This window comes from Dicentrarchus labrax, unplaced genomic scaffold (assembly GCF_905237075.1).
Source record: "Dicentrarchus labrax unplaced genomic scaffold, dlabrax2021, whole genome shotgun sequence".
NCBI lineage: Eukaryota > Metazoa > Chordata > Actinopteri > Moronidae > Dicentrarchus > Dicentrarchus labrax.
The window spans coordinates 8,125,631-8,146,580 of record NW_026136716.1 but is presented as its reverse complement, the minus strand read 5'-3'; the positions used below and the strand labels follow the sequence as shown (position 1 = coordinate 8,146,580).

The window sequence follows — 20,950 nt, the reverse complement described above, 5'->3', positions numbered from 1 at the left end:
ACTAATGCCCGACTGACTGTCACTCTGTTTGGCGTGACACGACACAACCACCCTGTTGTTTCACTTCCCAATTCCGGAGGAGTTGATGGAGGGCGTCGATTGTTGTGTTGCTCCCATGACAAACAGGAGGCAGGGGAACCAATTAGTTGCGACGGCTTTTAACATTCCCCTCAAACCAGGAGGAGACGTAGAGGTTTGCTCGAGTCTGCCAGTGGCTTAATTATAAAGAGGGAATGTTTTCCCAAGGCCAGCGCATGCAGACATATTACTAATTCATTCTCCTACCTTGAATACATTGAGTTTTGAATGCAGTGTGCTTTGGACACAGCCAGATGTTTTTTGTAGCGATGACCATGCATTTTATTCAGCAAAGGAAAAAACAAGACTACAGAAATCTGAGAATTCTTTAGGACATTTTTTTAAAAATCTATTAATTTAGAGTTAGTTTTATTGTGATAGACGCTTATGAAAGCCTTCATTTGCAGTACTCCCTCTCTTCCTTTCCTCTCTTCTCCAGGGTCATGGGTGGCGGAGGTCTGTATCAACATACTGTGTGCAGAAGGCCTGAAGGGTCTTCAGCTCACCAATCTGTCACAGGGTCAATGATATCTCTATTCATTTCAATGATCTATTTCAATTTATTCCAATGATATTGAAAGAAACCTAACCAACCCTTCTAGTTATTTACAGCTCTAGCTGTTACCATGAACTTTGTGTCAAGATACCGTCACACTGTGATCTGCTTTCACGAAAATCCATTTCTCATTTAATTATTTACATATTTATTTTTGGCTTTTGAAGAAGCCGCTTTCTTTCGATGAGCTTTGTATTCTACTGTATTTTTTGTTTGATTCTCTACATTTCTCAGAATACTTTTTCTGATCTGTGGGTTTTATTTTGTTTCCTTTCCTTTCATCAACAAAACCAGCAATTTTTTACCCAAAAGTTGGCTTTGAAAACAAAAAGGCAAGATGTATTACAATTTCCTTCAACTAATGAAATCTCAAGGACAATGTTAAAGTGATGTAAAAGTCTTAAATAATTGCAGATGTGCACATTGTACGCTTCCGATTGCGAAAACACTCCCCAGCCCAAAACTATTCCTCAGAACTTGATCTAGCTCTTTGATGTGTTGTGCTAATTATCAGCAGATAAGGTCTCCGCCAGTAAACTAATGTGAGTGGTCCTTGAATGAAATAAATTAAAGATATAACATCAGACAGATGTTATATCTTTTGTTCTATTATCCCAAATGTTTCCAACAATGTCCAAACCCAGAGAAATAAAAATGGGATACGTCGGGAATGTCAGAAAGTCAGGAAAGAAGCTGACTAAACAAAAAGTGAATACAATTTTACCTCGTCCGCGGACAATTTCTTCCTGGATCATGTCAGATAGTTGGTTGGCGGTCCCATGATCACCTAAATCTAGACAGTGAATGGTATTTAAACTGTAGCCTCAGAATGCTTAGAAGACAAAAATTTGGACAATACAATGTGACTAAAATCTTACTGAAAACTACACTAATAAAATGACTACTTACAATCTAATGAATATCTAATGTTATGCATGCCATCAAAGGACTAAAGCGAAATGTATCTCTGTGACTGTTAAATATCGGCACAATAATGCAGCTGTCAAAAATCCCTTTTATTCTTTAAGCAGAAAAATGTGTTTCTGTCAATCTCCACTGTTGAAAACGTAACATCCGATGTAACCTTGCCCGTATTTGGCACCTCTTCCATACCTTCAGAAATAAAGACGCACCAACCTATCAACAAAAATGGCGCAGGAACGTGAAGTGCAGCACCATTAGCTGACTTTCTAACAGTGTTGAAGTTTTTCATGGTTGATTTTTATTTTATTTCTCTCTCTAGCAAATCATCTGCCGGGCTGCTGCTGACTTGTTGGACTTCACTGTGTAAATGGTTCACCACATATGGCAGCTGCAAGCTTTCGGGCCAACTTGTTGAACTTGATGGATAGTGAAAAGGCCTTCGGGCTGCATGTCTCTACCCCATGCTTTCTTTCCATCATTCTGTCTTTGTTTCTTCCTCTGCGAACTCACTCTCTGTGCCTATTGATTATCAGAACTTCCTCTCTGCACATTCAGAGATATTACCTCCTCTCCTCAGCATGTCTTTGCTGTTCCAACTGTTGGAGGTTCTCCAGCACTCTCCAAACAGGTCTGATCCTTAACAAAGGTGAGGGGCTGGAGCTCGTTGTGTTCCAGCACAGCAGAGGTGAACGGAGAGAGGTCTGTGTTCCTGGCACACGATTCCTTCACCACGCTGTCACGTCTCTTCAACTCTCCCCCTCTCTGATGTTACCTGACAGGTGAGGGTGTGTGTGTATGTTGGTTCATGCATTCTGCAGTTGGGGGGGGTGGGAGGGTGGGTAGGGGGCTGAGGAGGAGGAGGAGGAGGGCTGGGGGTGACGAGGGAGGTGAGGGAAGAGGACAAACAACAGGATATAGATAGGGTTGAAATGGAGGGGGCATGAGGGAAAGGATGCTTGGAAGAGAAGAGGTGGGAGGTAGGTAGGAGACGAGGGTAGCGGGGTGTGTATGTGCACTGTGGATCTGTGTGTGTCTGTAAGAATGTGGGCATCTGTATGTGTCTATCGATTTGTGTATTTGTGTGTGTGTGTGTGTGTGTGTGTGTGTGTGTGTGTGTGTGTGTGTGTGTGTGTGTGTGTGCCACGGACAGGGAGGTTGTGTGATGGCAGTGCCTTCAGGCTCCTCCAGGCGTAAGAATCAGTGAGCAGGTGGAGCGCACCGGCATCACTGTCTTCTGACGAGTCCCCGCCGTCTCCTGTTTTGTCAGGACCCCTGGAGCGAAGACCGGGGAGTGTATCCGTATGTGTGTCTGTGTGTGTGTTGACCGGTTGGGATGCACTCTGATCATTAGGATTCACAATGGCTTTGACAGCGGGGCTCTGGAGCAGTGGACACAGCATATGCCCAGGGAGATAACTGGTTGGCTGACTGGTTATCTTACTGGCTGGCTGCTCCGCTAACTGTGTCCACTCTGCTAATAAATTCAAATCCTTTAATTCAAACAGACTCTGGATATAAAGCCCAGTCTGTGTAGCAGGCTTGTCTGGATTGCATCAGACAAGACCACAAGTCTGAATTATTTGTTTGTCCTCAACTGAATAGGGGCCGGCTCTTTTAAAGGACCGGTGTGAAGAATTTATGGGCGTCTAGAGGTGTAGTTGCAGATTGCGACTCACTTGCTTCACCCTCCCTTTCCAAGCGCAAAAAACTACAGTGGCTACAGAACACGCAAAAAACACAAAATGCCTGGGCTACTGTAGAAACATGGCGGTTCAACATGGCGGTCTCTATGGAAGGCGACCCGTAGCATCTGTAGATAAAAACAGCTCATTCTAAGGTAACAAAAACATAACGATAATAATTATACACTAATGAAAACATACCTATGAATATTTTATTCCATTTCTGCCAATAGAGACTCCTAAATGTTACACACTGGACCTTTAAGTAAGCTGGTTAGTTTTATTGACCAACCACTAGTGAACTGACTCAGGAAGTGAAGTGAAGGTTTAAAAATCGGCTGAAATAAAAAATTAACCATGCAGTCTTATGGAGAAATGAGCCGACTTCTCACTTCATTTATGAGCTCAGTAAACAGTTTCCTAATGAGTTTATGGTCTCAGTCGCTAGTTTCAGGTCTTCTTCCATACAGCATGATATTCATTTAGTAAATGATGGTCCCATTTAGAGTAAAATAGACCATAAAGCAGCGTATGCTTTAGGGCGGGGCTAACTTGTGATTGATAGGTCATTCTCAGTGTGTCCATCCAGCTCAACGCATTAAACTCAGATCAAACTGTCAAACTAGGCAGTGCTCAAATATGAAACAAGATTCTGTTACTGTGTTGACTATTTCTCACTTATTTTCTCAGTTAACCTGACTCTTGTGCTCCCCTGTGCACACACCATGCAGGATTACCAATCTTGTTAATTTGTTCCTCTTTAAGCATCAGATCTACTTCATCTTGCAGCAGCCTTGCCTCTATTCAAGTGAATTCAAACGTGTCGATTTTGTAATGTGCATATTTGGGACTGCTGCTACAGGAAGAGGCTGTTCGGTTGTTATAATTGTAGGGATGAATAACAAACCTGTTTACCCACAAGCATCATTTGTTTTTAAGTTCTTTTGACCAAGGAACAGTTGAACGCAAGTGTGTGTGTGTGTGTGTGTGTGTGTCTGTGACTATCCTAAGTGTGTAAGTGGCTCAGGTGGTAAAGAAAGGACGTCCTAATAATAGCCCCCTGTCTCCACACTGGTCCACAGGCTGTAGCCGTATCGATTCTGCCTCTCCATCTTCTGTATTGCCCGGCATCGTTATAGACCAGATACCGAGGGTTTAGTTTGGAATCTAGTGCAGCGCACAGCAGCGATTTCTCCAACTCGAGCTGGATAAAGCTGAACGCCCCGGGGGGAGGCAGCAGTGGTTTTTAATTGTTTGTAGTGTTAGTTGGTCATGCTGGAGGCAAGCTCTCCAGGGACAGGCCTCCAGCCCGGGTCCTGACCTCGCTACTTGCACACAAACACCAATGACAAAATGAACGCACTATTGCACACAGGTACACTGAAGCAACAGTGCCCGAATACACACAAACACAACTACATGCACATATACATAGGAGTACCTGATTTATAATGAGAAACCCAATTAACATTTGAACTAATGTTGGGAATCCTCCTCATATAGAGTGCACATTAATATACTTTGAAAACATGGATCTCGATGCCACTACTGAACCCATCACATATATTTGTTTAGGGTCTTTATAACACTCTAAACTAAGTTGTGCTGCTTTATTTCCTGCATGCGACACACACAAGTGAAAAGTCATTTTTTCTTTACATTTCATTGGCCATAAATAAACAGGATTAATAATTTAATAACTCCACAATAACTGTACAAAATGTATGAGGTAAGCCACGTAATAAATGTGCTTTGGTTTTTTGCTTAAGTGCCTTTTAATCGTTTGCGAGACTATAATCATTCGTAACAATGAGAACCCAAATGGACTTCTCATAAAGAAAATCTAAAATCTTCTCTGCACTTCAGTTTTTTTCCCCCCCATCTGCAGAAGCGGTTGTTTTATCCTTTGATCTGCAGTACATTAAAGTAATACTGTGGGTTTGAAAAACCATTAGATGGCCTTTTGCAGGGCAGCAGGTCTCTTTTAAAAGCACAATGAACCTCTATACAGATCAGGTTAGAAACTTAGTTAAAGGCACAATAACACATGGTCTCAAATTAGTCTTAAATGGTGTTAGCCCTCAAATAAGACCATTGACTCTTGACCTGTGCTGCTGCGGTCCAATTACACCTACGGCTTTTTCCTGTTTTCAGCTGTTTGAGCGAGACAGCGAGTTCTCGGATTTAGTCGAGAGTTAAAATATTCACATGCTGTGTCTTTTGTCTTTCTGCCCGCCTGTCTTACCATCCGTCATGCTCTCTCTCTCTGTCCGTCTGTCTGTCAGGGTGGCAGGTCTTGTTGAATAGAGAGTGGGTCATCTCCCTGACAGAGCTCAACTGGTAGTTATGGCAGCCTCGCCACGGCTGGCTGGCTCCACACAGTCACCAGGAGACAGGGGATCATCAAGTCTGTCCTCCTGCGCCACCGCACACACATACACATCTATGTTGCAACACGACCATGCACTCGCTCTCGCAGACACACAACATGCACCTATAATAATAATGGCTAGATAAAGTTGTAAGATCATTATGACAGACAAGGATAAACAGTATTTGTCCATTTCCTAACCTTATTTGGAGCTTACAAATTGTCCTATTTCTATACTGCCGATAAAGATTTGGAAAAAGTGCAACAGAAATACATTTTTGCTCAAAATTGTAATTAGCAGAAGGAAGAATTTTAGGTTTTGTTTATATTTTTGCAGTAACAGCGCCTCCTACATTAGTGTTCTCCAGGCTAAATTGCTATTAGCCAACGTTATGTGGTCTATTTGAAGAATGCAAACAGCAGTTCCCAGACATTTTTGGCTTGCAAGCATTTGCAGGAACCTTTGACCTTTGCTATTTTGTGCCAAACTAAATACATTTTTTAATTGTATATGAAGGGATAGTTCCTCCTTCCACAAATTAGTCCACATTCAGTTTTATTCTCTTTGTAAAGAATATGCACAATAGCTGCAGTATGATTATAATATATATACACTTACATAAAAAGTTAAGAAAATTCAAAATGTAGGCCTACTTTGATATATTTTGACTGCTCAAAACAAGCCGAGTTACCAGTAAAGATTAAAAAAAAGAGAGAGAACAAGAGGTATAATACCCCACCAGTGAACGTCCCAGTTATTCCACAAAGCCAACAGTGTTTTAATCTTCTATGCCACTTAATGTCCCATTTAAATGTTCTGCAGCCTTCAAATATGAATCATGAATATCTGCACCCGGGGGTTGGCCAGCACAGTCTATTAGAATACATCACTACCGTACCAGGGGACCACTTTGTGCATCCCTCTAAAATGTATCATATCTCCACTGTAGAGAGGGAGACATGACTTCATGTGTCTTGTGATGTAAGTATTATTACAATTCATGAAATTCAAACACTTATGGCAGGGCCATTAATTTGAACCATAAGCCGTTGGGGAGAGATTTACAGTGGAGTTAAGGGCGATCACACCATTAAAGGACTTGGGAGGAAGACAGAGAGAGACTGCGAGAGATAACTGGTTAGAGCTGGAGCTATAGCAGCCGTTGTTTGAATTTCTTCATGTATAAGTGCAGCAATTAATATTTCTGTTTCACGCTCTCAGGTCAAATTCGAAAACATTTCCGTCAGAATTAGAGGGGGAATAGTCGAGTTCTGAAGGTTCACCAGTTAAAACATAACCCCTGCCTTCTGCCTTGGCTCCGTCTCAGTCTACATACAAAGTGCTGAATTTTGCATGAGTGCCTGAGCGTACAGCAACTGGAACCCTATAGCGTTGTTTACTGATACTTCCTTGAGGCGCCTCACTCCACGCAGCCCATTCTGATACGAGCGCGAGCAGCTGAGACCTGTCTCCCGTCGGTGCTGTGCGATGGTCTTGTTATACAGCAGAGCATGAAGAAACAACGGGCAGAGGTCAGGCCATGCAGACGTACTTCTCTGCTTCAAAATGACCAATCAGGAAGTCTGCTCCCAGCCAATGTTCATTTCTCAGATAGAACTGCTACAAATTGACATGTGACTTATAGGCAGAAATAGTCTGGGTAGTCCTTCATGCTGTAAGTGCGACAAAAGTTATTTCCCTATTCCGAGAAGGACGATTTTAGCACTTTACTGTAATACGGTGTGACCCCCAGCAAATAAAAACACCCTCACGACTTGTGTCATACTGTATCTGTACATTAAAGGGACCAGTGTGGATTTTGTGGCATCTAGCAGTGTAGCTGCAGATTGCAACTCACTCGCTTCACCCACGCTTTTAACATGAAATCTACAGCCAGTGTTTGGTTGGTCCGTTCTTGGTGGTTCAACATGGCAGCCTCCACTGATGGACAGAATGTTTCTTATTTTTTAAACAAATGGTATAACATTTAATTTACGACCTTCCGAGGTGCCGGTTTTATTGTTTGTTTGTGTAGAGTCGGTCTATCCTGTTTCCCCTTGTTTACAGTCTTTATGCTAAACTAACCAAACAGTTTTCTGGCTGTAACTTAATATACAGACTGATATGAGAGCGGTATCAATCTTCTCATCAAACTTTCTGCAAGAACACGTTATTTCTTAAAATATTAAACTACTCCCTTATGGTTATTTGTATCTGTCCGTTAAATAAAAACTGTACGCAAGGGGACACAGCTAGCCTGGCTCTGTCCAAAGGTAAAAAAATACAACCTTTTTACACGTATTTGTACGGATTAGACAACCTTTTGAGGTGCTGGTGAGTGTATTTTTTTGTAGAAAACCAGGTCTCCAGATGTCCCCCTGCTTTTTGCACACGCAATTAAGCTAACGATCTCCTGTCTGAAGATGTGACAATCTTCTCATCTAACTCCGTAAAAAGCAAATAAGCGTACATATCAAACTATTCCCTTTAGGTTATTTGACTTTACAGGTTGTTGCACAAACACAAATACATCCCTGTCAACTGAACTGGGCTAAATAATGATTCCAAACACAACCCGAACAGTGAAAACCTCCAGCCAGAAAAAGACTGCACCTTTTTTTAGTTTTATTTGAACTCAGCTGACTGTAATCTTCTCTGAGTGACTCAGGCTCCGTGTTTGCTATCATTTGTCACATGGCCACAGTGTTATGGGTTCAAACAGAAATGTGCAATGGCTCAGTGCACTCGAACAGCACAGTTTTCCATCTCCGCTCTCCCCCTGGCCCAGTTTCATTATCCACAAGGTATTCAAGGAGTAATGGCTTCTAGGGCCAGAAACCCTGTTGGCCATTTCAAGTTCTTTGCCCAGACCTTCCTAGTTATTGTTCAGGAACTGCGTGGAAGTGTTTGGAGAGACGGCACAGAATACTGAAGAGATTTGTACAGCCAACTGCAGACATAACTCTGGTCCTTTTCAAGCTGTATATCTGTTCTAAATCTGATTTTAGTTTAAGTAAATGATGTGATCTCTTACGCCTTTTGATGATTCAAATACACATTTGAATCTTTTTGCCTTAAAATTGGTTTGACAGTTGAAAAAGTAGAAAAAGCCAAAGAGGATTTATTATTAAGTGCAGCCTTGAATCTCACACGCTTCAACCGTGTAAGAAATCTCCAACATTCACTGACAGTCGGCACACTATATGAAGTAGAAAACTGCACAGGAATACGTCTTTTGCACCCAAACATAGAGCACATTTCTGGGCTATAGTGACAACAATTAAGCGACTTAGCAGCTCCGCTCCTTGTCAAGTTTAAATGGCTTTGTTTACACATTTAAAATTCTGGTTCTCTGTGGTTTCTACAGGGGTAAGAAGTGTCTATGCATGTAAACATCGTCTGAGAACCAGGCCGTGTTTTCTCTGAGGAGCTGCTGTAGTGTAACTTCAGCTCCATTGAACATCACCCTTCACTGGGTTTGAGGTATCTGATTGAGTCCATCCATGTGGAGCGCTATTGAATCAAAAGAGTAAACCTCAAGGACATGGTCCACCACACACACACATCTACTGAGTGGAAGGTAAGAAGAAAAAAACAAAAAGCTCACACGTACAAACGACAGCACACACAAAACCACACACTTAATAATGATTGTAATACCAACAGTATGTCCGTTTAAAATGTAGTCTCTCTAATAAGTGCCTGCTTAAAATTTGAATTTACAATATAGTAAATTAAACTGTTTCCATTCAGAAACGTAAATCTGTAGAATATCAAGTTAAGTAGTCATTTGACTGTCATAATTCAGACGCTGTAATAGAGCAAAGCAGTCAGTGAATCCCAGCATGTATAATCTGTTCCTCCACAACCCTGGTGAGATGTTTTTCTCATAATTATATTGTTCCTGGTTGTCAGACGTTGATTCGCATTAGTGGTAGAAAGGCAAATGCTTGCTCGGAGGGTGATTTGTCTCATTTCAAAGAGCAAGCAGAGAGAGATGCAGAGAGAGATGCTGAGAGATGGACTGGTCAGCAACAATAACCCTGCACTCACCACTGCAGGAGACAACACTGCACTACTGTAGACTCTGCTGCACCTCTCAAGTGGTTAATTAAATGAGTCCAAGCATGGAGCTACCACACAACGCTTGGTTTACCATAAACAATGTGATTAAAGCGACCACGGGCCAGCCAGAATGAAGAGTTGAAAAAAAAAAAAAAAAATCTGATCACCATGGAGATGTGTGAGAAAAAGAGGTCTGGATACAGACAGGGATGTCATTATTACTTTTTTATTCATTATTTTCATAATGACTGTCATTATGCACAGGCTCTGATTGAATTCCATTTTGCTAGTCAGGTATGTGGCGAGCAGAATAATTATCACTTAAGTGATATTAAGATTCATGCTAAACATTTTCATGGTCAGAGCCTTTACATGTTTGGCAAAAAAGGACCTGTTCATGTTTGATTATGAAATAAAAGAAAGGGGGGGGGACATGTTTTTTTCCCTGTAAAACATGTTTTTTTTTTCTTTAATGAGTTTTAACTGATTAGAAAAGAGTAATACTGCAGACCGCTTTGAATTATTTTAAATGGCCATTATTTTCATTTGCACAGTCAATCTTTAACCACTTTGCTTTGCTCTGCATGCAAAATTCAAACAGAGTAATCAACTCTTATATAAAAGTGATGAAAACAGATGATTACATCATGGAACGTGTAATCATCAGTGGGCTAATTCATTTACAGCATGTGAAGTATGAGAATTGATTAAATCTGTGCAGCCATTAAAAACTCTCTTGGTTTTTGCAAGCTGGAGGATAATGTAGGGTTTTATTTTTAAGCTGCAGAGAGACTCATCCCTAACTGTACTTCCTGTCTGGGTCCAACAGAAGAATCCGACTGGCTCCGACAAACCTCCGCTGGGAATCAGGTGAAGTTCGGAAGTGTGAGCATTATCGATCACATTAATCCTTATAAAATGTACCTTTTATCTCTAATATATATCTTTATATCTAAGTATGTAAGTATTTATGACAGTATCTGACAGCATATATGGCAAGTAGATTTACTCAAGTACAGTACTTACGTACCCTCTTGAGGTTCTCCTACGTTTCAGAGAAAATATTGTACATTTATATATATATATACATACTTTGTTAAATATATCTAAAATATGACTGAACATTATTAAAAGTAGTTCAATTTAAGTAGTTGAAATGAATCAGCAGCAATATTAAAATACTGCTTACACTTGCATGAGTAATAATAACCCAGTGACTTTTACTCATACTACAATATTTACAACAACAACATGCATTTACTGTACATTCAATAACAGCTTATAGCTCTACATTGAAGCTACATGATGTTTGAACTAAGGAAACTTAACATAATGTAAAGTTGCACTGTTGTGCCTCAGACATATTTGGTATTTCTGGAAACTGAGCTCTTCACCAACATTTTAAATAAACTTCTGTGGGTTTGAACAATGCAGTTATGAATGACAATGGGGTTTAAACCCTTCAAATGTTCTGTTTAGGGTCGTCTTTAACAGCTTAAAAACATACTTAACATTGTGTTATCAGCTTGGCACTTTACTGACTTTAACTGATTTAAATTACATTTGCTTATAAACATGATTTTAAACTATTTTAGGGTATCTTCTGTACTTTTTTACGGAGCACTACTCCTCCAAAATCCCAAATAAGTGTTAATACTTGGATTAATGTTATAAGTTTGTTCATAAAAGCTCTAACAGGTCGACCTCTCTAACTCCAAACATAAGTTGTTTACTTTGTAGAATAACATCCAATCCACGTTACATGGTAAGAAACACAAAGGAACAGACAGACAAAAGGAATATATATAGTTTTCTTTTTTTAAAAGGTCCTTATATGATAAAAACTAATAAAAGGTAAGAAGAAAAAATATATACAAAGGACTTTTTTTTTTTGCACATTGCCTATTGGATTCTTCTCTGTACAGGTGAACTTTGCCATTTGAATTGTCTGCTGAGTTGATGTGAACAAAAACATGCGCTCACTCACACACACACACACACACACACACACACACACACACACACAGAAGAACCATGTTCCTCATCTTTCTGTCTTTCCCTCCCTCTCTCTCTCCCTCTGTGTGTCTCTCTCCGCCTCACACAGTAGCAGGCGGGCTCGCAGCCTACCAATGCGTTCAGTGAGGGGGGATTTGGCCGGGGCTCTAATCAATCACTGACAGATTACCTCCAAAGCCACTTCCACAGCCATTAAAGCAGGACAAATGCAGAATTGCAACCGAACAAGTTGGAGTTTTTAAGCCAACACCAGGACTTCCTGGTTATTTGTCAAAGTCACTGCCGCTGAGCCGCATGAGTGGCTGCACGAGTGTGTGGGGCTCAGAGGCAAGCCGGCCAGGCGTTCACATTGTGTGTGTGTGTGTGTGTGTGTGTCGGGGAGAATGAGGGAGAGAGCGAGAGACAGTAACAGAGTGAGTGAGTTATTGTTAGTGTGTGTTTTTATGCTCTCAGGTGTGTGTGTGTGTGTGTGTGTGTCTGTGTGTGTGTGTGTGTGTGTGTGTGTGTGTGTGTGTGTGTGTGTGTGTGTGTGTGCGTGTGTGTGCATGTATGCACGCCGTCGGCTGCTGCGTTGCTCTCGGCCCAGTGGAGCTTACAGTAAATCACATTCCCTTTATTGCCAAATTTAGCAGCTTATGCTCAAAAGGCTCTGCTCAAATCGACGCCGTGTCCCATCAGGGCGTTAGTCTGGGCTCATAAAAGTGGATTGGCCACACACACCACAGCCTCTGAGCAAAGACGACTCATCCCCTCTCCCTTTTTTTTTTTCCTACATTATTTCCCCTCTTCTTTATCTGAGCAACTGGAAACACTGTCTGGGCTTTTCTAATCTCCCCTTTTTCTCCCTCTGGATTTCCTGCTTTGAGATTGTCCCCCATTCACTGGGGCTTTGTTTATATCAGGCTATATTTGATAGAAGACACTAAGAAATTGGATATCATCATTTTCATAGCCTGTATTACCAGGGGAACACGGCCTATTCTAAATGTATTGTACAGTTTATAAAGACTGGACATTTTATCCTATAAGCTTTCTTCTTAACCAAATTGATTTTGACGTTTTTACGTCTTGGCAGACATGACGGGTTAAGTGCTGATAATTATTTGGGAGAGATGAATAAAAATATGAAATGTGTCTCGAGGAGGGTGGCATCAAAGCAGCCGGGGGGGTTTGTTGCATGTTTTCCCTCTTATACTGTGAATATGGAGCATTTGGAGTACAGGGTTTGATTAGTGTGACATTCAATGGGTCCTTTGATTAGGCACTTATTGTGGAAAACGCCTTTGTTTTTGCCTCGTGTTAAAAAACGCGCCTTGTACTTCATTTATAGCAGCGATTTCATAAAGAACACGTGAGGGATAATATCAAATCTAGTTTGTTTGTCCTCCTTTTTTTATTTTGAGAGCGTATGGGGGGGGACGCACAAAAAAGTGCAGTGGTGAAGTGATGAGGGCCGACACTGAAGTCCGCAGGCACTGGGGTTGAAATTTAGCTGGTCATGTGACTATGACTCCCCCCCCCACCACCACCACCGCCCTCCTCTCATGACCCCGGAGAGAGAAAGGAGGAAAAAACACCCCATACCAACACAGGAGGCGGGATTGTATTTGCACTTGTGTGTGTGTGTGTATCCTTTTTGTGCACTTGTGTGGGTGTCCACGCTGTGTGTGTATATATATATACGTGGTGTGTGTGTGTGTGTGTGTCCCCCCCCATTCAATTAAGAGCTTAAGCTCATTAGTGGCAGACTTACATCATTACCTCTCCAATGGCTAATGAGTTAAAATCTATTTAGATTTATGTTGCCGTTAAATCACCTCCACACACACACACACACACACACACACACACACACACACACACCCACACACACACACACACACACACAAATCAGAGAATGTGTCATAAAATTAAACCTGAAATCGTCCTGTGACTCTCCATAAGATTTTTCAGATCAACGTGGGAGCCTTTTATAGCAACACTGCATATTCAACACACTTGAATTATACCTTTGCCTTCGGTATGTAAATCAGAGAGGAGAGAGAGCGCGTTGGGTAATGTATCTGAACACTATAATGCGCTACAAAGCCCTGTTTTCCTCACTTAAACCTTAAAGACGCCAATTTAAGGCTTTTTTCCTAATTACTAACTAATAATTAGCGCTGCATCACAAAAAAAGAATAACACTTCTTTACAAAGCTATCACACAGCGATTAGTTGAGTTTTCAATCAATTCTAATTACGCTAACAAATCCTTGATTGCATTGCAGGCTTGACAAATTTAATGAATTGATGAAGGGGGGGGTGGAGAAAAGAAGACAATTAATACAAGACAATGGAGAGTGAAAGGTGGAGTTGTAGCTCTCAGTAATACAGAGCTCAGGCCTGCAGGATGGTTTAATCTGCTGAAGCCGGCGCTCTCATAAACAAAGACTGGGAAGAACAGCAGGTGGAGGAAGGAAACAATCCACTTTTCTACATATGCTGCTCACCAGTGACTCAAGGGCATCATGTTTGACTGCATGTGCACGTGCGCATGCGTGCGTTGACCTCAGCACAGGATGCATCCCCTCTCTCTCTCTCTCTCTCTCTCTCTCTCTATATATATATAGATATAGACATGAGTCTGTGTGCCATTTGCCCTCCACATTGTATTTACATCCTGCACCCTTTTATTAACCTCACCTTCAATCTGATTTGCCCACATTAGGAATGGTTTCAGTGCTACGCGCCGCTATCAACTTGTGGGGGTGATTAGGAACAATGAACTGACAGTTACTCCATCTTTGATGTCTTGTTTAAATCTGGTCTCCCCGCTGATGCTTTGATAACTCGCTAACTGGGACATTTTCATTCTAATTAGGGCTTCAATTGCTAATTCCATATTGCTGCTATAATTATCACTGGGAGATACGCAGACGCCGCAGTGAGATTTCGGGGCAGACGGGGAGGCGGGTGTGCAGATTTGCCCCTGTGTGCACTTCTGTGGGTTCCCAAGCTGTGGCTAGAGGGCTTCTTAAGGGTCCTCCAGTGCTCTATAGAAGGACTACAGCTTCATAGTCTTGAGGTGAGACCTAAAGTGTATCCTCTTTGGCTTTGCAGCTTGTGTCAGAAATTATTACAGAATTTTCCAAACATCAAACAACTTTAAGGAATAAAAAAAGCCTCTATGACTGATTAATAAATATTTTACATTATTATACACACCCAACCTAAATAAAAGGTCAATTTTAACAAGTGAATACCTCATTGAACTAAATATATTATAACTCTACTTGTCACAAATTCTCTTAAAGTGAATGTGCAGCAAAAAATAAATAAACGACTGTCTCACCTTTAATGTGTTAATTTGGGCAAGAAGTGACTGTTAAAGTGCTCATCTCCTGCAGTGCAGTGGCTCCTCACTCTGTCTCTGGCTCCCAAACACTCTCCTCTTTAACGCTTCATCTTTTCCCACCATTTGGACTCACTGTGTCAACCTCGCCACACAAACCAGACGCCCATAATAACCTTATGGGCAATAATTGGAATTGAGGATTTCTTTCTTGCCTTCTTTTTTTTTTTTTCCTCTTTTCTCTCTTCCCTTTTCTCCCCTCTCCTTTTACTCCCTTTTGTGCGCATGCGCAGTGGGGAGCGTGCTGGTCAGTGTGAGAAGCAGCTGTTCGGGGCTGGTGAAATTCCAACATGGCAGTAGTGGCTGTGGTCAGTGTTTTCCTGCGTTAACTTGGGATGGTTTCGGCTCGCACGCAACCGGGCTTAACCTCGGCACCCCGTTCCTCCGCAGAACCCCTCCCCGGGATCGATGCGACCCTAACCCCCGCCACGTGAGAGGTCGACCTGTCGCTAAAAAGCAGGTAAGGAAGGATAGTCTGCGTGTGGGGGGGGGGGGTGTTGAGGTAGGGGAGGAGGTGTAGGGTGGGGGGGGGTCCGCTGCGTCTGCAATTAGACAGAGTGGTCAGAGCAGACAGGCTCTCCGGGCTGCGCGTCTGTAGAGGAGAGGAGCTCCGAGCTGCGCCGTTTATCTCGGAATAATGCATGTGCACTTTGTGATTTAACAAGTTCCCCCCCGAATTGCAAACGATACCTGAGCGTGAATTGCTGCGTGCGGTTTTTTTTTCTCTCTCTCTCTCTCCTTCTCTCTTTTTCCTTTTTTTTTTTTTTTTTTAATGTGATTTTCAAGGAGCGCACCTGCGCCACGGTTTAAATCGCAGAGGCATGGACGCGCAGGCTGCATTATAAGGTTGCCTTGCCTTGCCTGTGTGTGTGTATGTGTGTGTGTGCGTGCGTGTGTGTGTCGGGCTGTGCTGCACCGCTTCTCTAAATAGGAGGAGATAAAAAAAAAAAAATACACAACTTGCAAGCACACGGAGGCTTTTTCCTTTTTCCAGGCTCTCTCTCTCTCTCTCTCTCTCTCTCTCTCTCTCTCTCTCTTGCGGCGATACGGTTACAACAAGTTGCCCTATGCACGCGTGCTAGAGAGCGGATACAATGTCACCGCAGCATGTATTTTTTAAAAGCTGGGACATTTTAGGGCGTTATCAAGAGATTTAACTTGCCTCGGCGATCATTTTTCTTTTTTTTGCAAACAACAGTCGGCCGGGCTGCACCAGTTGATTTGCTGCCTGTCATCCTCCGGGCTCCACTTTCTAATGAGATGCATGTAGGTTAGATGCTTCTCCTATTGAGTTGCTCGCTCCCAGACTCGAAGGGCCCACCTTTCACCACGGCTTGAAATCCGAGCAGCGCTGGACCAGACAAAGATATATATTTAAAAAAGAAAAAGAAAAAAAAAGTGTGTAATGTAAAGCTTCTTATCATTTTTTGGGGAATCCTTCCGCTTTTTTTTTTCTCTCTCTCTCTCTATCTCTCTGTCCACAAATTAATTCCTCGTCTCCTCTTCCTCTCCCTGCTCCAGAACGAGATGATCAGCAGCAGCAGCGTCTATGGTAGGTCGATTTTTCCATCAACTTGTGCACTTTTTTTTCCACAGAAGGTGTAAAAATACACAGAGGAGTTTCAGGAGGTGATGAAGGTGTGAGGTAAACATGCCCACACAGAGCCTTAAACTTAAAAAAAAAAAAAGGGTTTGGATTTTGACTGAAACTGACCATACTGTGTGTATATTCACGCCTTCGACTTGAATTAAGATTGTGTGTTAATTTGTTTTTCATGGGATAAATCTCCAGAATTGTAGCTGACATGTTTTAGCTTCATTTTGCATCTTTATGTTCACACACATAACACACACGCATTACCTTGTAATAAATAAAACAAGTGGGCTATGTTTAAATGACACATTTGCAGCCCCTAATGAGATTTTTTTTTTTTAAAGATATTCAAATCTGCTCTCAAATATTGTTCTTGAACTTTTTAAATACTCAAACCTGCAGATTAATACGAGAGATCTGATTGTTTTTGCTCATTTGTCTCACATACACACTCACGCAACTATGTGCATAATATTTATTGTATAAAAATACACAAATTCACTCGTCGTTTAACGGGAACGAGTGGCATTTGGAGGTAGTTGCATGTGATTGTGAGTCTCAGTGAGCAAGGCCTCAGCCACTGCAAACTCAAAATGCATATTTACAACCAGGATTAAATTTATCAGCTTCACTTTATTTCCTATTTCGTACTTTATTCCAATTCACTGATAATTATTAACATTATGCTGTGACAGAATTGTGCATCAAGAAACAGTGTTAATAAACAGCCTTAATGGCTGGAACCACAACTTGCTGCACAAATACACTCCACCTGGGTCCATTCAAATTTTTAGGTATTTAAAAAAAAAAAAAAAAAAACATCTTTCTGTGAAGCTGTTTTCTACCGGTTGCAGGAAACGTGTTCCACATTCACGCAGAACAATGGTGGATTGTTGAAATCCAAAATAACCATCCCACCCCTGTTGCAAGCCAGAGCGGATAGTTTTCTAATGAATAATCACGTCGGAAACCACAATGTGCGTTCTGTGCACGCGCAGGGCGAACTTCCACGATTGCACATTCTTGGTTTTTGTTGCAGTTATTAGTGAGGACTCGACCTTTCACCTTTGATCTCTCTCTCTCTCTCTCTCTCTCTCTCTCTCTCTCTCTCTCTCGTGCTCTCACACACAAACACACAGACTTATTTGCGTCACGTCATGTGCTGTTTCCTCCTTTTTTTCCGCTGCTGATGCGCTCCTTGTTTGCGTGTGTGTCGGTTTCACACATGCAGCATTTACTACCTTGTAAATGTTTTTTTGTGTTTATAGGGGCGCGCGTGAGTGTCCATATTGTCCAACTTTAACTGTCCGGAAAATAATGCCTCCACTTGAAACCTCAGCTACCTGAAATGATCTAAAATGACATATTACAGACACACAGGTATGCACTTATTTAACCAGCGCACAAGTGATGCATAAAATCCCACATTTTGTTAATAATTGACCTCTGAATCAGACCTGTGGATGTATGATTTCACTGGAGGACAGGTGAACAAGGTGCTGTTTTTTTGGTTAAATAAGAGAATTCTAGACAAACAAGGGGAGTGATGGGGTGCAGGAGTTTGTGTGTGCGTGTGTGTGTGTGTGTGTGTGTGTGTGTAAGAGTCTAGGAAGCCCGGGCGCAGCCACGCATGAGTCGGTTTTGTGTGTAATGTAAATAACGTAGATACTCAGTGGTTTGTTTATTCCTCTAAGTCTATTTGTTTGCTACAGTCCCCGGCTTAAGATCCGTCCCTCTGCATCCGCTGTCTGAGCGTGTTGCAGTGACAGTAGCAATAATCCCCCTCATTATACACATAACATATCGCCTCACATCTCTCCCGGCAGCCCCCGATACAGCTAATAGGGACAGAGAGAGGGGAGATAATAGGAATAGAAGAAAAACTGCTTTACAAACAGGCAACCCCTTTACTCTTGCCTTTATTTATCCAAATAGCGACTTTTCCCTCAAATGAATAGCGAGAGCCGGTGTGCTGCGAGGGTGGCTAAGCTACTCCCAGTGGGACCGTATAAATAAATTATCCTGACACTTTCTATCAGTCTGTAATGTTTACCATTAAAAGCTGTTTTACCGTCCCGGAGCCACCGGCGTGCGATCTAGCCTGGCCCCTTTGGGACTTCTGCCAGATGTAAGGACGATGTGGGGAAATATTGTGCTGTTTTAGACGCGCACACACACACACACACACACACACACACACTCAGAGAGACGTTTGTTAGTCTCTGCTGCATCCATATCAGTGGATTTCTCCTGTCTGCACGTCCTGACAAAAGGCCTCTTCAAACGAGATCCAGCCAGGGTTGTCATCTTTTAGCAAATATGTTAAGTGTTATCTTTTGTGCTCTGGGCTCGCTGAGCGGAGCTGGACCCCATGGGAGCCCGGCGCATGCAAATAGAACAAATCCCTCTCGGACCTGTCTTGTCTGTTTCACTCTCTCCATCTCTCTCTTCTGTCTTCTCATCTCCCACCCCACACACACACACACCCCCCCTTCTTCTCTCCACGTTTGCTCGACAGTGCGTCAGCCTGTCTTGTCTCCTTGCTCTCTCATCTATTTCACTCTTTGTCCACTTATTTCCCCTCCTCTCTCCTCTCTCTCTCTCTCTCTCTCTCTCTCTCTCTCTCTCTCTCTCTCTCTCTCTCCCCTCTCCCTCTCTGTCCCAGAAGACAGTGCTGGGGCTGTGTGTCAGCTAACTGTAGCGAGGCTGTTGTAAGTCTTTGTGTGTTTCCCTGCATGCTCGCTGACAGCCCCTCCTCGCTGATCTAAGTTCCTCTCCTGGAGACGGCAGGCAGCTGTCGGTAGTGCCGCTGCCCGAAACACGTTTCCCTCCGTAGATGAGTGGACGCCAATTCCTTAAAATCCTTGACACTGTGATCCACTCAATCCTCCTCCTCCTCCTCCTCCTCCTCCTCCTCCTCCTCCTCCCTTCCTGCTTCAGTGTTGGTACACTGGCTGCATTTTCTCTCCCTCAAATGGGGGTTTGGGATTTTGTTTTCTTGGGGGGGGGGCAGTGCTGCTGTGATGTGACTGACAGTTGCCGGTTGATGGATTTTTTCCTTCCATGTTGCAATTGAAGTTTTCTCAAACACACACACACACACACACACACGCGCACACAAACCATTTGCCCTCACACTCACACATTATACTCATTGTGCCCTCACGTCTTTCTCCCAGTGCTGACTGGTTATTATCCAGTCAGAATCTGATGGGTGTACTTAAGGCGAGTGGGTATCCACACAAGACCGACTCAGGAGTGGAATAATACTTCCAGCTTACTGCTGCGGACCCTGCTGTAACCTGTGATGCTTAATACCGAGATAATGCTTTTATGTAACACACAACACTTGAAAGATCATGGAGGTTTGATGAGGTTTTTGTGTGTGTGATGTTACTGAACCCATGTGTTTAGATATTGTAAAAAAAAAAAAAAAAAGTGTTAAATCCTGGATAAGAAATGTAAAATCGCCTGACAGCACTTTTTAAGTTAAAACAGATTTAAGAAAAGACATGAAATTAAAGTTGTAGTCTAAATAACAAGCATGTCAGTTCAGGTCCCAATAACAGCCAGGAACCTTTTTTTTGTTTTAGCCAAAACTGAAGATCAGTGTCACCAAATTTCCAGACTTTTCCAACCTCTTATTTCCATCTTCGAGGAGACATTCGGCTAAATTCATTTACATGTTAATTCCAGCATTAGAAGCATTATCTCACTTTCTTTGAACTCCGAATCCCCTCAAATGTTTGAAGTTTCTTTGGTTTATGTAATGCGTCATTTTCATAGGTTTTAATCAAATCAAAGCTGTAGATTTTTTCTCTCTCTCCCTCCTACCTTCTTTGCAATCCGCTGCCCCCTTTTTCTGAATTTTAAGCAGACCCCCGCTCACCTCCCTTTACTCTTTACCAGCAATCTCCACCACCCATGGCCCGGATTCTCTGGCAGATATTAAAACATTCAGCATGTGGAAGCGTTAAATATGCTAAGGACTTATTAAAAAAAGAAAAAAAAAATCTAACTTCCACTTTGGAATATTCCGCACCATTAGACCTCAATAGACATGGCGGCGTGCAGCTTATCCTTTACATTGTGCCTTCAAATGAGAAGGCGCCGTTTCTAATTAGGTTATTGCCATGGAAGTCTTAAGTTAAATTGTGCATTGATATGCGGAAACGCTCGCCAATCATTTGGCCCGACGATGGAGGACGCAGACGAGAGCCTTTTCCTTTTTTTTTTTATAGGGGCCAAAGAAAATGACAGCATGGAGAG

General features: G+C 42.3%; 1 protein-coding gene across 2 annotated transcripts in view; it reads left to right on the top strand.

Annotated features, from left to right (window-relative positions):
* The first annotated feature begins 15,340 nt into the window (after positions 1–15,340).
* LOC127378802 (fidgetin-like) overlaps positions 15,341–20,950 on the top strand; it is a 31,602-nt gene continuing 25,992 nt past the window's right edge. Inside the window, exons 1-2 of one of the 2 annotated variants that reach the window (XM_051428066.1) lie at positions 15,341–15,547; positions 16,609–16,639. In XM_051428066.1, the coding sequence (XP_051284026.1) occupies positions 16,615–16,639 (25 nt within the window). In that variant the 5' untranslated portion in view covers positions 15,341–15,547; positions 16,609–16,614. Of the gene's footprint in view, positions 15,548–15,616; positions 16,486–16,608; positions 16,640–20,950 lie in introns of those variants that run through there. The other variant, XM_051428067.1, reaches the window with a different exon arrangement.